Consider the following 16,985-nt stretch of genomic DNA (forward strand, 5'->3'; position numbering starts at 1 on the left):
CAACTACAGACTGTCATTCAGGGTGGGCTTCCAAGGGTTGCATTTTAGGGAGGGATCTGAGCTCTTAAAGACTAGGAAGGAAGTGCTCGCAGAAGGCAACACAAATTCCCCACCAGCTCCTGGGAGTCTCAGAGAATAGCACAGGCCAAAAGCCAACTTCCAGACAACTGAAATGAAGTGAGAAGGCCCTGACCCTTCTTCAAATGAGAAAACAAAGGTGACAAAATAATGCAAAAGTTGGCAAGAGGATTAGAGAGCTGAAGTGAGTTTGTTAAACTTCTTTCCATAAAATAGTTTAAGTAACTAAAACCAAAGAAAGGCCTTTGTCCTCAGAACACAATCACAAACAAATAGGCAACAAAGATGTAATTTTGGCTCATTGCTCTTTGGGGCTGTAAACTGTATCTATCTATACTTAATATTGATGGGGTTTGTGCTCTAAAATCTCCCAACTATGCTGAATAGGAAACACTAAAAAAGTCCAATTTAAATCCCTTGATTTCAGCCTGGGCTCACCCAAACCAGAAAGCTTTTCAGAGAAACTGCTCTGGGTACAGATGCACATGGACATCACCAAGTAGAGAATGTCACCAATCACCTACGAGGCAGCTCTGCACTAAATAGTGAAATTCGTCTGGATGTATTCATGAACAGAACTTAGCTCAGTCTAGCCTGTTTAGTATGTCCTCATTATCCTGGGACTTCACAAAGTCTGACAAGCTCTGAAAATTCAGTCTGACACAAACATTAGAGCGGAAATCTGGGTCTTTTAAAAGCAAATTTAAGAAAAAGAATACACACTGTACCTGTCTCAATCAAGTATTTCTTATAAAATCAGACCTACTGTCATTTTAAAAAATCTGTCAAAAGCAGCTAAAAAAGTTAAAACAGCCACATCCACAAAATTCCTGCCAAAGATATTTTCTCTGTAGGGGGCAAATAAAAATACAAAACATATTACTTTCTAAGTCCCGAGAACTTTAGAAACCACAGGGCAAAAGCAGCCTTTGGGCAATATTCAAGGCTGTCAAGACACATAAAGCAGTAGGAGAGTCATCCTCCAGCAGTGGGTGATTGCTATATACAGATACCAGCAAGAAAGCTCGGGGACAAAGGCACTGCTGCCACTGACTGAGCAGGCTAGGAGAAGGCCTTTCCACATTTAAGAAATGTCAGCATTCCAAGGGCTTTCTTTATGACTACAAAAAACCCCAAAGTACAGTGGACAGAATCAAAGTAGGACATAAAATTTTATTCTGAAATGATCTCTGGCCACAACAATAAAATGTAACAAATATTCACTAGAACAGTCTTAACTCCTGTCATCAGCTGTACAATACATACAGTATCATAAAACTGGCCACTAGGATTAAAACCCACTACAACATCTTTAATGTTAAGTGGCAACAGCAGCATCTCACAGAAAATTATACATAAATATATACACAGTCCACATTCAATCATTTTTCACATGTTTTCAGTACACACAGTTGCAGCATATTACAGTCACGTGTCTAAGTCATTGCCCAATAAAAACCCAAGCTACTGCTTAGACGCAATTGTAGCAGTTGAACTGAATAATTACAATTTGTAGCAGAGATGTACAAGCCCCTAGAAACAATAATTCACAAATGTTATTTTATTCAAATGCTACCATAGTATTACACTGGGCAATATTCTAATCTTTGCAGACTGTAAAAAGAGTTCTTTCTGCATTATCACAAATATTACTGATGGAAGAAAATTAACAAATGGAGAGCATTAAATAATGCACACCCTCGCTTAAAGATTTTAATATTGCCCGATGCTACTTATGTCTTTTAAGTGTTTTCAACATTCCCATGAAGTCATTTATAACTCCAAACCACCCACCAAGTTAAAAGTGGCTTAAGTGCCTTGCACCCAAATTGTAAAAATCCCTGGTCACTTTTATAAGAGCCAGGCACATATAAAAGGAATGCACTTTGGTTCATACCAAATGCCCTGGGATTAAATCACACTATAAAACTAAAGAGTTTGAGGTAAATTTTTACAAATACAGTTGATTTCTGTCTAGTGTCACTATAACAAAAAATTATTTTAAAAAAATCAATTTGATGTTAAAGTACAACCAATGACGAAGGGCCATCTTTAACCCCTTAATGAGACGGTACTACAAGAACAGAGTGTCCTCTCCACCCTAGCAGTGTGATTGCCTTATTGTTTCTATTAAGGCCTCGATCATCTACAGGATGTTTTAAGACAGGTATAGCACTTAAAAATAGATTTCATCCCTACTAAGCAGTATTCCAAGGGTTAAAGAGGCCAAGATGCATTTACAACAAAAGGCACATTGTTAACACCAAGGGCACAATCCATCCTCTATCCTTAATCTACACATCTTGCATCACTCTCTTGTTCCAACATTTAAGTGGTAATGAACACACCAGTGGTGCAAGAAACTGAGCCAAGTGAGACTGCAACCAAAGACAACACTGTGCTGTTACTAAATCTGAAAATAGCTCAGACGTCCCCAGACAATGGTAACATGTGAGACTAAGCACTGTTTCCAAGCCAACTTCTATCAGCCTAATTATCAGAGCCCTTAGAATAAAATCACATCAAAGCAAGAGGCAACATCCTTCCCCCCTCCCCCCCCCCCTTTTTTACAGGTATAAATAAGCTACAATAAAATGCAGCTACATCACTTTAAAACCTTGATGCAGCTGCTCCTTTAGTATAGAGGAAGTTCCACTGTATCTGGGTTAAAAAAATAGCTCTTCACACTATAGTTTGGCCTTTAAGTTTCCGGTAGCATTTATGAAGAAGGTGGATCATAAATGCATTATTGGCATTAAGAACTGGTTACGTGAAAAAGAAAATTTAGTGGTTGTAGCCCATTAATGACCCATGAACACCACAAATGTTTTCACCTTAAGTTGCCACAAAAGGCAGGAACATATATCAATGTCTGCTTTAAAAAATGTCATGGGAGATGATTCTTCTTTCACCCTTAACATCAGCATCCCTATTTCCCAACTTTTGCAGGAAGAGTTAAGGTAGAAAGGAGTGGTAAAGTCAAGCAGGTGGTGGAGGAAGTAAAGATTCCCTGTTACTGTAGAAAAATACAAAGAATTGTATTCCCACAGTCATGAGAGTTAGTTAATTCTACATTAAAATTAATATATCTCTTTTCCAGACTTAGAATTTACTAACCATAATTTACTGGATATTAATATTCTAAACCCCACTTTTCTTAGAAGTATTATATTTCATTTTTAACATGATTTCACACATGTTTACATATTGCACTTACACATATTGTATAAAGTTGTGAACAGTTAACACGAAATAATTTAATTTGACTAGAGGCAAGAAATTATCTTTTTATTTTAAAAAGAAAGAAAAATGGTTGATTGACAGTCTAATTTTTACATTTATCAATCAACAAATAACATCCTCTACTCAGAAATTATTTTGGAGCTTCTCTAGGTGTTGACTTTTTGGCAAGAAGTTCAGCGATATGTTTCCTGAGAATTCTGTCATTTTTTTCTTTATATCCCTCCCCCAGTCTTACATTAAATTAAAAAATAAAACAAACCAACAAATAAAACTTAAGCTGTAAGTGGTAAATTAACCAATATGAAGGAGAACTTAACCGGAAACTTTCTTGGCCTCTCAGGGGACCATGCTTTAAGTAATTTTCATAATTTGTACAAGTAACTCAGTAAAATCTGTGCATATAAATGTTGTTTGTAAGTAAAGTTACTGAGGTTTAATGCAATCCATTCTAGTATGTCTTATTCTAACATCCATAAACGCTTAAGGATTGTTCTACTTAGTTTAAAATTCCCTTTTCTTATGTTTTATACATCCAATGTAGACCACAGCCATTGTATGCATTAAAATACTGATCTCAGATTTCAAACTGTTCCTGTTGAAAACATGCTACAACATGTGAATACCTCTCTCATAGGTCTAGATACTATTCTTTAGTAGACCATCTTTCTTCCATGAATGCAGTTAAAAGTAAAAAAGAAAAACCAAGCATTAGCACACACACGTGAACAAATCTACACATATCTCTAAATGTTCTTTCAAAGTTCATTTTCATCTACAAATGCCAAAGATTAAATCAAATCCCAAGTGCTGAGCTTTCCTTTGATAATTTTCCCTTATTAGAAAATATCTAGGATGGTGTCTTCCAAATGAAAACCTTCCCACTGAGGATCTTTCCTTCTACAGTTAAGCTGTCTAAGGTGAAGTACTCCTCTACAGGAAGCAATGTAGTAACACCGTGTTTGCCCCTACATGCAGATTTGATCTGAAGTGTAAATGTACCACAGAAGTCACAGTCACTCAAACATTGTCAGAGGAAATAAAAGCAACCTTGAAATCCATGTACTTTAACAGTCTGGAAGTTACAGTATAAAACTGACAGAATGAGCACTTCTGCCTATGTGATTTTGGGAGATCAAGCTGCACATTAGAAAAAAACAGAAGAGAAGAGATGGGGAAAAAAAAAACCAAAAAAGAAAAAAGGAGAATCTGTGTGAATGCTCAACATTACAAACCTGAAATGAAATTCAGAACAATTTTGCTTTACCAACTAATCAGCCACTTTCAAATTCAGAGAAACAGACATATTGCCATTTTCACGCTTTCCAAGACCACCCGTTCCTCTCACTCTACCACGTGGCATGCAAAGTAAGTCATTTTAGCCCCGGTGTTATTTTTTGCATTATGTTTAAATTATCATTTTAATCAAAGCCCGTAACTTTTAAATAGAGAAAGTATTCCATAGGAGGTGACAATATTTTTAGTGATACCAGGACTTTCTCTGGGCTACCACATAAAGAATGACAATAGAACATGCTATGGCTCCACTTCAAACTACAAGTTTACAAGTGCTTAACTGTATTCTTTGAGTATTCTCCCTTGAGTCCAGTCAGTTATAGATGTGAGTGTGCACAGAATCCAGACCAAACCCCTAAAATCCAAAAGGTAGTCCTTCAAATTTACCCCAGGTTAAAACTAATATGAACCATGGAAGAGAAAGGTTAATACCTTTGATACCACGCTGCAATGCATGACAGTCATGTTGTAACCAGTGGCCTGCCACTGATGTTTATTACTGTGTCACACTAGTTACAGTAAGGCTAATTGTACTGTAGAAGACAAACATTTTAAAAAATAAGTATAAAAACTTAAAGCATTGTCCCCGTATTTTTATAAAAACAAAATTAACATTTAAAATTACATTTAAAATGAGTGCTGAAAGATACAAATGAATAGATTTATTGAGCAAATAAAAATGCATAACTGAGCTAATTTTTCATACAAATAAGGCTCAGCCACATTGTATCTCTCATATTAACAGCATTGGGTTTTTCAAACTCAGCTAACGAGTTTTGGCAACACTGTTCTTTGCTGAATATTCCCATTGGCATCTGTCATCTGTGCCAAATTAGTCCTCAGTTTTGAAGCTGAGCTTGAAGTCGGAGGTAACTTGGAAATTGAAGTTATAGCACCAGTACTCTCTGAAATTCTCTTTGCTGAGGCCTTTTCCCCAGTTGGAGGTTTTGGCAACCGTCTCCTTAACCAGGGATGCCGCAAAGCCTGGCTGGGTGTCAAACGGGCAGCAGGATCCCATTCTAAACACTGTTTTAAGAAGTCAAGGAAGAGGGGATCATCACACCCCTTTAATGCGTTACCCCACTCTCTGCTCTCTGGTGGGCCACGCAGTTTTCCCCTCCGAGAGCGTCCACCATTAAGTACTACAGAGCCATCAGACAAGGTTGTGATGCTGCAATAGCGGGGATAACCCTTAGAGCTCACAAAGTTTTTCGCTCGCTTGGATGACTCTAAGAGTTTTGGAGCAGGCATGCCCAATAGTTCAATCATACAAGCCAGCTGATCTCCTTCATCTTCTCCAGGTAAAAGCGGATAACCGGTCAGAAGCTCTGCTAGGATACAGCCCAAGCTCCACATATCTATGGGCATGCCATAACGAGCACCGAGGATGACTTCGGGTGCACGATAAAACCGTGACTGAATGTAAGTGTAGACACGCTGATGCTCGTAACAGCTTGAGCCAAAATCAATCACTTTAATACCACTTCTACCCTGTTGTTTCAACAGAATGTTCTCAGGTTTAAGGTCACAGTGAATGATTCTGTTTTTGTGCAAAGCATCCAAGCACTGTAAAATTGAGTGGGCAAACTTCCGAACCAAAGGCAGGCTAAAGCCCTGAAACTTGTTTTTCTTTATTAATTCATACAGGTTCATGCTCAGCAACTCAAATGTCATGCAGATATGGCTGCGGAATGTGAAGTTTTCCAACATGTGAATAACATTCATGTTGTTATCCTTATCTTGCTTCCGAAGGTGTTCCAGGATCTTTATTTCTTCCGCAGCTTGGCGGTGGAAACGTTTTTCATTTCTCACCATTTTTAGTGCCACGTGCTGATGCATCTTGTGATCGTAGGCCTTCACCACCTGCCCAAAGCTTCCTTTCCCTATAACTTTCAGGACTTCATACCTGTATGCAATGTGATCATGGGGTACTTGAATGTAAGACCCTTGCTCATCGTCATACCCACAGTTGTTTGAACCACCAACAACGCCTTGCCGCTTCTTTGCATTTGGACCCAAGAAGTATATTTCAGGGTAGCTAAAAATCTCATGATGCTCAAAAGCTGTTAATTTTTGCATGTATTGCTTCATTGCTTGCTCTGGTGTGATAACAGCGGTTTTCACCTTCCCTGTTCCATCTGAGGATTTTAAAGAGCTGGAGCTCCCTTGTCGCCTGTGGGCACTCTCTGTCTGTCTGTCCTGAACCACTGGCAATCCAGATTTGCCTAGCGTTGTAAGTCCATTTGGCTGCGTTGTCAGAACCGTTCTCTTGTTACTATTATCTTCAAAGAGCTGCTGAACCTGGATTTGTCCATGGCTACTAACATGTAGGTGCTCATTCATTGTGTGCTTACCGCCTCCAACCTAAAATTGAAAATAAATACATACCCAGTTAACAAGAAAGACATCAACTCCATGCTTCAACATTCACTCTGCAACCCTACATTCAGCCTAAATCACCTCAACATGAAGTGTCTTCTTATATGTCAATTGTTTACAGAGAATCTAAAAAATACAGCATGTACACTGTGATACTGCTGGATGCTATTAAATTTCCTGATTCTTGTTTCTCAAATGCTGTTTTCATGTCTCTCCAAAATGTCTGCAACAAGGCAATCACAAGCGCGCTACCATGAGAAGCTAACGATATTTCCAAGCAATCTTTAAGGCAGCAGACCTGTAACATCAAGATGCATGCTTGACTTCATAATAGCAACAGTTTTACAGATGCTGAAGATAACATACAATGCCTGTAAGAACTTAAATGGCTTATGCTCTCATCACCTGTTCTCAGAAATCAAGATTTTAACTTCCTAAATTTGTTGTGTATCAAAGGTTACAGATACATTTTTAAGCAATAAGGAATGTGTTGTGACACACACAAAGAGGTAAAGAACCCACACATTTCTGAAGTTCAGGAATGTAACTTACTGCTTGAGACAGTCACAAGTCAGCAAAACATTCCAATCAATGAAAAATAAGCATATGCTTTAGCACTTTCCCAAACCAGCCTAACGATAACTTTTAACCAAAATGAGATTTGGGGCCTTACGCAGACTTGAGTAGAAAGCGAATCTTTGCCTTGAGGAACATAAGTAACTTTATTTTATAGGAATGGAAAAAAAGCATTACTAGATTTTAGAAATTAGATTTGTTCTCAACAGTGTGTACATGGGAATAAACAGTAGCCTTCAGCATTTTCAAGCAAACAAACAGCAAAGTACTGGGGTGTGAAAACAGGTATTGCTCCAAAACTGTTATTTTTAAGAAGAAATAAGAAATTTACAGGCATATCTGCCACTTAAATAGCTGTCCTTAAAATTCCTTATTTGCTCTCAAGTAGAGGATAATTAGCTTGTCTTCTGCCTGGTCTTACACAAATGTGGGAAGAATTCCCCTGCTGTCTCTCCAGCTGATTCACCAGTCTTAATATTTATGTCAAATTACTAACGAAAAGTTCACTGATACTGTCAGACAGATGATCAAGCCAGAGCTGAGAACACTTTTCATCTGAACTGTATTTTTTCTATATTTTTTCTAGGCAGCTAAGGATAACACATCCCTTGTTCACTTAAGGTTGCTGAAATGAAATCAGAAAATGACAGTTGTGTGCTGTGATATGAGGCAATGAAATCTGTGCTGCAACAGCAAAGTGCTTCCTAATGAGAAAACCCAGACATGCAAGGCAGACTCGAGCATACTTTGTGCTTCTGTTAAGGCATCAGTCTGATACAGCAGAAGCATATTTCTGTAAATTCACTAACTTGTTCCCAAAGACTTGCCAGCTGGACACCAGCTTCACCTTTGGACAGTATATTGAAATTTGCAGCTCTGAAACTCATATAATGTAAGAAGGGCTCTCAGGGACTGCTTCTGCCAAGTTGACTGCTCTTCTGATTCCATTTTGATTGATATTCATTCATCATTGCAGTTTGGCTGTGCATGTTTGTTTGAAGAGAAATTTAGGCTCACACTGTCAAATTTGATCAATCTCATAGAAAGCACTACCACACAATCACAACTCAGAGCAAAGATGTTTGTAACATTTAAGCACAATGAAAATATACAGGAAATCAACAAAAGCTCCCTTCTTAGTTTGATGTCTTAAAAGCACCAGAAATTAAATCATTAAGAGGACTTCTCTTTTGCCTACAGGCAATTCCTTCAGGTCAAGTTTGAGGCACACTGCAGTAGCAGTTTCCTGAAGGTTGCCCTGATCCTGTATATAAACAGCAGTTACTGCAGAGAAAAAAAAAATTGCCCCAAGAGCTGCTAAATCACCTATTTCAGAAGAACCAGATCTAGTTAGTAAGATGTGTCATAGGTTCAGCACTGGAGAGCTGTGCAAGAAAGGCATAATGAAGCAGCAGAGTAAACATACAATTCCAAAGACTCAAGCTAGGAAACTCTAGGTACAAAAATTTATTCTCCAACACTAATCGAACAAAAGCAGAACATATCTAGACAAACTGGGAGTAGGCAATATGAATGTAGACAATGAAGAAAGAATAACACTGCAAAAGTAATTTTTAAGAACTTTTTAACCCAAATACTCATTACCACAGCTCAGGTCTTGAATTTTTTCCCCTCAAGTCACCTGTTTTCACAGTTAACTATTTTCCACCCTTCCTAAGCACTGCTTGCTTCAATGTATGTATTGAGAAGTTCTTCAGGGCTTGGGAAAAAACCCATATATTTATTCTGTCTCAACAGTGACTAAAAAGTTCTTTTTTCTAAAAAGTGTGTTTGTGAACACATTCTGAAGTGTAAACCGTGTAGCTTCCTGCACCTTCAGGCAGATTCATGGTTTTTCAAGCAGCAGAATGAAATCACTAGCATTATTCCAACTTCAACCCAAATCCTAAGTAACTGGTTTTGCCAGTTTCAGTCAGCTGCTTGGGAATGGAAATGCAGATGCAGACAGTAGCGCTGGTTTTCTTTGTAGAAAATTACCACATTATCACAGGCTCTATTCCAAAAGCTGCACAGGAGAAGAGAGCTCACTTTTCTTTCAGAGAAGCCCAACAAAGAGTTTTAGAGCTATCAGACACAGCACAACCACAAAGTACATAACAAAAATGAACTTTCCTCATCTATTTCCAACCCGGATGAGAGCTGGATTTACACCAGTCCTTTGCTCTGCCTATCTACTTCTGGCTACTTGGGTGTCTGAGATTGCTGTCAGGCTCAGGCTTGCACTGCTCACAAGCTTCTCGAGCAACACGCTAAGTTCCTGAACCACAACTAATGGGCTTGGCAAGCTACAAAAGACGACAGCCTTCTCAGTCCCATACCAAACTCTTCTTAGTACGCAAAAGCTCCATCAGCCTATCAACCGAAACCGCACGCCTGAGAGGTTTGCAACACCTTCATTTCACTTCTGCAGATGGACCCGTAAATTCCAGAACCAGCAACCTACACAACTGACCACCCGCATGCACTTATAAAGCTTACTGATTATATATTGTGTTGTTTGTGCTCAAACCCATCCACACCTTCTAAGATTTACATATTTTTGTAGCACATATAATCAAAAAGCTACTGTTGTAAGTCTATAAAATATATTGAAATAACTGGTGAGCTTGAACCCATCTTCCTGAATCTTCTGACACCATCAATTACATAACAGCAAATATTACAATGCGGTGTTTCTTTTCCTTCTTAGTAGTTTCTCATAACTTCAAAATCACCATTAAGATCTTTTACTTTGTTATGTTCATTTTATGGAAGTTGATGACTATGCCAAAAACACTCACCTAATCTTTGAAGTAGATACACCAAGCAAAACTACACCCTAAACTATGATCAATAAATAAATTAAAAAGAAACAAAACTTTAATTTGAGGGTGGTAGTATTTGGGTTTCTTTTGCCTTCACAAATGGATCTAGGAACAGAAGTAGAACATTAACTTACTAAGGCAACAGACCTGTAACAACAGGGAAGTAGCATAAAAATGAATCCAGCCTGCTAACAAGGTGGCAGACCCATTTACAATTCCTCTGCAGTACACTCACCCAATGCATTGATCTGTTTCAAGACCTTTTACAAGAGTAATAGGACTGAACCCCACAGGAGCATGTACCTCTTCTCAACTTCATCCTCCAAATGCATCAAAATGTTATGTAATTGTATCATATTTCATCTCTGGCACAGTCACTTCTGTGATTACTAGCACCCTATAAAACTATCCAAGACAGACACATGATTCAGCTATATCTTATAATTTTATTTTGAGCAAAATCACAGAAAAAAGATTTTGCTGTCAATCAAAATCTAAAAAGGTTTGTAAAATTAATCTTAATAACAGAGCAATCATGATGGCCTGCTGAAACACTGCACAGGAATAAGATGTCATTATCTGCTATTACTTTGCACAGATGAGGACAAAGGGAGAAACAGTGTTCTAAAGTAGTAACTTAATTAAAGAATAATTGTTACACTATATACCCCTTTTTTCACAGCATTTCTGGGCGTGCCAGTTTCAGCCCTACTGCGTCAAACACACAAGAAGCATATGGTATCAGGTGCAGCATGCTTCACTGCCTATTTTGTTGACTACAAAACAAAAGCCTGAGCAAAGGTACAAAAGGCCTTTTTTTTCCTCGATAAACTAATTAAAAAACATTCCTCTGTTCAGAACTAAAAATACTTGCTAATTATACTGGATTATCCCTAATGGTTTTATCATGAGTTTTATACACCAAAAAATCTAAGCTTTTGTTGAGCTCGGGGCTCAACAAAAGTGGTAGAAGGAATACACCACTCAGATTTTTGCTGTTGCTGTATCTGGTCCATATAAGCTTATTTTTTGAAAAGTTAAACAACTTCATATAGCAAATATTTTCGCAGACTGAACTATGCCTCAAGAGTCATACTGATTCTTAATTTTTTAAATTCTCTTAGGGGTGCAGTGAGTTTGAATACTTCAGGGACATCCTGCATTTATTACACATGATGAAACTCAAAAGGACAGCCAATGTACACTAAAATGAACTCCTTGGGTTAGGTGAACTATACAAATATGACAGATGTGCCTAAAAGTACTGCAGTTCCTACAGCACCACAGTCACCAGCTGCTGGAACCCAAATTTCACAGCTGACCTCCACAGCCCTTGAAAACAGCCTCATATTCCCCCCAGATACAAATTTTAAATAGAGGAAGAAACATCCAAAGAAAATGAGATGTAGTAAAATGCAAATCATGACTGCATAGTTATTACCACTCAAATGTGACAGTATTTCTGTGGCAATTTATTAGATTAAAACATCACAATAAGAAGGTATTTGCTTTGGTTTTACCTGCTTTAAAGCAGATGACAACAGTAAAAATTAGCAGCATGTGACCTACCAGGTCTTTGCATTAACAGAGTCCAGGAATCTCTGTTCCATTATAATGCAAGTCAATTAAAAAAAATTAAATTAAAAAAATCAAGACTAATACAATGACTGATGCAAAAGTCTATGGGTAAACATTCAACGCTGGTGGCAAAAGAAAACAGGCTTGCTGTACAGAAATCTTAGAAAGGGCTTGAAGGAGGGAGGGCACTGAATCATGCATTGTAAATGGGTTGTTTTACAGTACTAGACAGGAGGATAAAAACATTAATACTGGTGTACTGCAAGAGAAACAGAAACAGTGCAGAATGCAGGAATACATGCCAAGCAAGAAAGAACAGAGACAGAGATGAGTCTGGAAGAGAGACTCACAGACAGGTTGGAATTTATACAAGCAGAGCAGCAGGCAAGCAAGATAATCTCTACTGCAGCATGTCAACTGGATGTTACGAGACCATAATGAAATAGGAGAGAGTGAATGGAAAAAGGTTCCAATCATCACAGCAAGAACTTAAGGCTTCCAAAGAGAAAACACTGACTTTGGAAAGGAAAATTAAGAGGACAAGGGGTTGGAAACAGGTTCATGTTTTCCACCACAAGGCAAAGAAGACAGCCAGGGATGGAAGCATACACAAATAAGCCTAGGATGAACGCACACTTAAAAAAAAATAAACAAAACCTTTCCCTAGTAGAACACACAACCCTGCCTGCTTAGCAACAAAGGCTGCTGTGCTTGCAAAGACTGCCACCAAAACCTCTGTCCCATTTTACGAAGCTTGTGTAAAACATCATCTTCTCCCCTTCTACCCATGCTATTTATAATCTACCAAACAATGAAATTTCACTTGACAGTAGGAAACCACTGTTTCAGCAGAGGCTGGATCACACAAGTAAGAAATATGACAGGTAGTTGGCTTCTTCCCTGTCTGCATTAAAAGAAAAACCCTTCAGCCTAAACAAAATGTAACTTCTACCTCAGTTTCTCTCACAATTAGCATACATACTATGCACGCTTATATATAAACACCAGCAGTTCACCCATTTAAGCACACCATACGTTCTGAAAGTCTGAAACACAAACAGAAATACTCTGGTTTTAGCTATTACAGAAGCCACATAGACACAACAGAGATGAAAACAGCACAAGCAAATGGACATAAGAAGGAAAATAATTTAACAAAACTGAAAGGACCCATTTTAAACAGGTCTGACTGGAGGAAGTGGTGGGACGCAAACCAATGGTTTCAATCTGTCAGTGTCAGCTGAGGTCAGCAGGCCTAAGTTTACAGAACAGATACTGCTCCCCTTTTTCAGGTTAAAATCCAGCATTCTGGTGTCAAATCTGATCCTTACCACAAAAAGGTATGTTAGCAAACCACAAAATAACCACCTACAAAGGCAGTATGAGGCATTTCTGTAATAGCACCCAAGGCTAAAAAACCACTGTAGAGTAGGCTCTTTATCAAAAAGGAAAGACAGACTTTGAAACAGAATCTAGAGGGACATGATCCATTGCCATATAATGCTTGATCACTCCTGGGTGCTTCCAGAAGTGCACATATATATGCTACATATAAACACAGGCACACATACACAATCACATACTTGTAAAGATACTTGGAACACAGAAATGTAACATTTGAACACCCCTTGAATGCTTTTATATAGACTGCATCTTTACATACATACATATATATATATCTTTACATACATATATATATATACACACACACACAGAGACACTATACATAATATATATATATATATATATATACACAATCTTTGTATAAGAATACCAAAATTCTGTACTTCCAAAATTAGTAAGTAGTCACAGAAAAACAGCTGGACCACCATGGTTTCACAAATCCTAAATTAAGTCTAGGCTCTGTTACATGTGAGCCCTACTGTAAATGCACTTGCATGATTGGTGCCCAGGCTGTTTTTACTATGTTTCTTCTTCTATGATTTTATTTAAAGAAACCGTTAAGCTGTTGCCCCAACTCTAAAATCAAGCAGCACTTAACTGGTATACAAATGTGAAAAAAATTGGCCTTATATACTAACAAACAATTCAGACATGTACTCTAGCTACATAAATATACAATGGAGTTGATCTCAAGCATGCAGCTCCACCTTGAATTTGCAGAATACTCCTCACTCCTTTTGAGAATACTCTCTCTCTCTCTATATATATATATATATTTACTGATTTTTTATTTAACTTAAGACAATTCTTGCTCTAAATGGATTTGAATAAGATGTTTTACCCCTGGAAAGTCACTGAAACACTAATATCTAAATGCACAGTTTCACCTTCCACTAGCCCATAATCACATTACCATTTAAAGCTCTGCCATATGTTTACATGGGTAGTATGTGAGCATCCACGAAGAACTCATTAATTCTATGAAAAGTATGCCATCAATGTCTTTCAGGGTCAGTATGAAATCTTTCAGAATGTAAAAGGAAATGTATGCAATAAAAATTTCAGATATTTAGTGTTAACATGACAGTATATAGACCCCGCTCTCTACTCTGTCATGCCTTCAGGACAGAGATACCTCCTCTTACCCATATATAGTGGCATACTTGGGAAGTTTCATTCCTAGTAGATTAACTAGGAGTGGGAGATAACGTGAGATATCACAGAACCGGAAAATAGCACCCTTTTTGTGCCATCAGCCCTTATTTCTTTATAGGTAAACTACTGCAGCAATAAAGGCAGATTCATCCAATCATTGTCCCTGAGCACAGCGATAGCTATCTCTAGGGAAGACTGCGATCTGCCTGAGCTGATCAGACATCTGAAGGGGAGAGGAGCCTTTATTTTTCACCACAGCTCATACGACATTTTAATCACAGGGACTAACCTCATCTCAAAATATGTATTCACCAGAACATCTCCTCTATGCGAGTGTGAAAGATCGAATTTGTCTCTGAAAATGAGACATAAAACCAGCCTGAAGGGGGGGGGGGGGAGCCGGGGAGGGAGAGAGCAATGTGTGCAGTTACAGGGTCCCAGCCCCACAACAAGCACGCACATTTCATCGGAGCCTGCAGAAATCCACCGCACGCAGCTCCAGCACCACGCTGCGCCCCGGGGGCCATGCGCGCTCGGTCCCGCCGCTGGGCACACCTGGCGGGCCAGACCCCCCTTCCCCGCTCCCCTCCCCTGCCCGGGCTCACCGTGTGGGAAGCGTTGCTGGCCCTGAGCGGCGGCAATGCGAGGGGCGATGGCGGGCCGGTCCCAGCTCCTGCCCGGGAGACCCCGGCTCCGGTGCCCGGGGAAGACGGCAGCGGGCGGCTGCTGTCCCCTGACCTGCCTGCGGAGAGCAGAGGGGTGAGCGCGGCGGGCAGCTGCGGCCCCTCGGGCAGCGAGCCCGTCGGGGCGGCGGCCCCAGCGCTCGGCCGGCACCGCCGCCCGTCTTGCTTGAGGCAGAAGCCATTAAAAGCTAATCACCGCCGCGGCGCACACACGCACCGATCCGGCTAATAGCGCGGGCGGGCCGTGCTCGCCCGGCTAAGCCCTTCATCTGAGATTAACCCGCCACCGGCAGGCGCCTAACCGGGAGAACGAGCCGGCTCTGCTCCGCGCACGCCTCGGGGCTGGACGGCTGCCCGCGCCTCCCGCCTCCCCCCGAGCCGTCTGGCCCGAAGAAATCCCGGCGCCGCCGGGGACCCGCCAGGAGTTCACAAGTCTGTCGTGGGAAGCGGCGGCGAACACCGCTGCCCCTTGTCAAACGCAGCCGGCTCCGGCACCCGCCGCGATCCCCAGGTCTCCTTGGGTCGTTTCCCTGAGTGGTTTCTCTCGGGCCCCCGCTCACTCCGCCCCGCTCCCCCAAGGCGAACTCGCCATCCCGCACCACAGCGGCTCGCCGGAGCCCAGCGCGCAGCCCCCGACGGCCCCCCGGGCTCGGCTGCCGCGGGGGGAGGGCGGATCATTGTTCCACACACACGGCACCTCTGCGGCGGCGGCCGCGGGGCCCCCGAGCCCCCCCGCCCCCGTCCCCCTCCGCCGGGCCTCCGCAGCCCGGCCCAGCGGTGGCGGTCGCGGCGGCCCTCGCTCGCTCTCCTTACCGGCTGGATAGGCAGCACCAGCGGCGGCGCTAGCCGAGGGTTTTCTGGTTAACATGGCCGCTGGAGAGGAGGGAGAGGAAAAGGCATGTCAGGGTGGCTCTCCTCCGCTGCTCCTCGGCCTCTCCGGGCGGCGTCTGCCTCTCTTCTCCGATCAGCTACACCCAGACCCAGACACGTCCTGCGCTGCATCCCCCTGGCCCCGGGCCGGCCGGACAGACCCTCCAACGGCCCGCCGTCGCCTCCCGCCGCAGCCGCGGCAGCAGCAGCCGAGCCGCCGCCGCAGCCCCCGGCCCAAGCTCATCACCTCCCCCGCCCCCGCCCCGGTCGCCCCGGTCCCCTCGCACGGAGGAGGGGGCAGCAGCAGGCGGCCGGACAGGACCCTCCTCCTCGCGCGGTGGAGCGGGGACAAACAGCGCACAGGATCGGCAGTCCCCGCCCCGTCGGCCGCGTGCCCTCCTTCCGTCCCTCCCCGCCGCTCCCTCCTGTTCCCTACCGCTCCGCCGCCGCGGAGGCGGCGCGGCCCGCGGCTCCCCCCGGGCGCCGCACGTCCGCCCGCCCGCCCTCCCATCCGCACAACGGCCGCGCCGCCCGCCCGCCCCGCCCGCACAACGGCCCCGCCGCGCGGAGCGGGCCCGGGGCGCGCCCGGCCGTTGGGCAGCGCGGCCGCACGGCCATGATGGGCCCGGCGGGGCACGGCGGCGCGGGCGCGGCCGCGGGAGCGGCTCCGGCCCCGGGCAGCCCCGGCGTGGCGGGGCGCGAGCGGGATGGCCGGTGCCGCGGGGGAATCGGCGTGTGTGTGTGTAGGGGCAGAGGAGCCGGGGCATGGCCAGCTCGTCGGGCGGCGGGGACCGCTCTGTCAGACCGGGAGGACAAAGGTGGCCCCGTGGGACGCGGGATAAATAATTTGAAACGCATAGAGTTTAAGTGAAGACTTTTTGAAAAAGGGCAAAAAGAAGCT

At 42.5% G+C, this 16,985-nt stretch overlaps 1 protein-coding gene across 1 annotated transcript; it reads right to left on the reverse strand.

Annotated features, from left to right (window-relative positions):
- Nucleotides 1-1,231: 1,231 nt before the first annotated feature.
- Nucleotides 1,232-16,272, reverse strand: DYRK2 (dual specificity tyrosine phosphorylation regulated kinase 2). The gene is made up of 3 exons (XM_063155100.1): nt 16,028-16,272; nt 15,137-15,273; nt 1,232-6,978 (listed from the first exon to the last, which is right to left on the reverse strand). Exons 1-3 carry the CDS (start codon nt 16,080-16,082, stop codon nt 5,377-5,379), a joined length of 1,794 nt encoding a protein of 597 aa, XP_063011170.1. The 5' UTR covers nt 16,083-16,272; the 3' UTR covers nt 1,232-5,376.
- Nucleotides 16,273-16,985: the final 713 nt, after the last annotated feature.

The sequence above is a fragment of the Melospiza melodia genome, chromosome 4 (genome assembly GCF_035770615.1).
Source record: "Melospiza melodia melodia isolate bMelMel2 chromosome 4, bMelMel2.pri, whole genome shotgun sequence".
NCBI lineage: Eukaryota > Metazoa > Chordata > Aves > Passeriformes > Passerellidae > Melospiza > Melospiza melodia.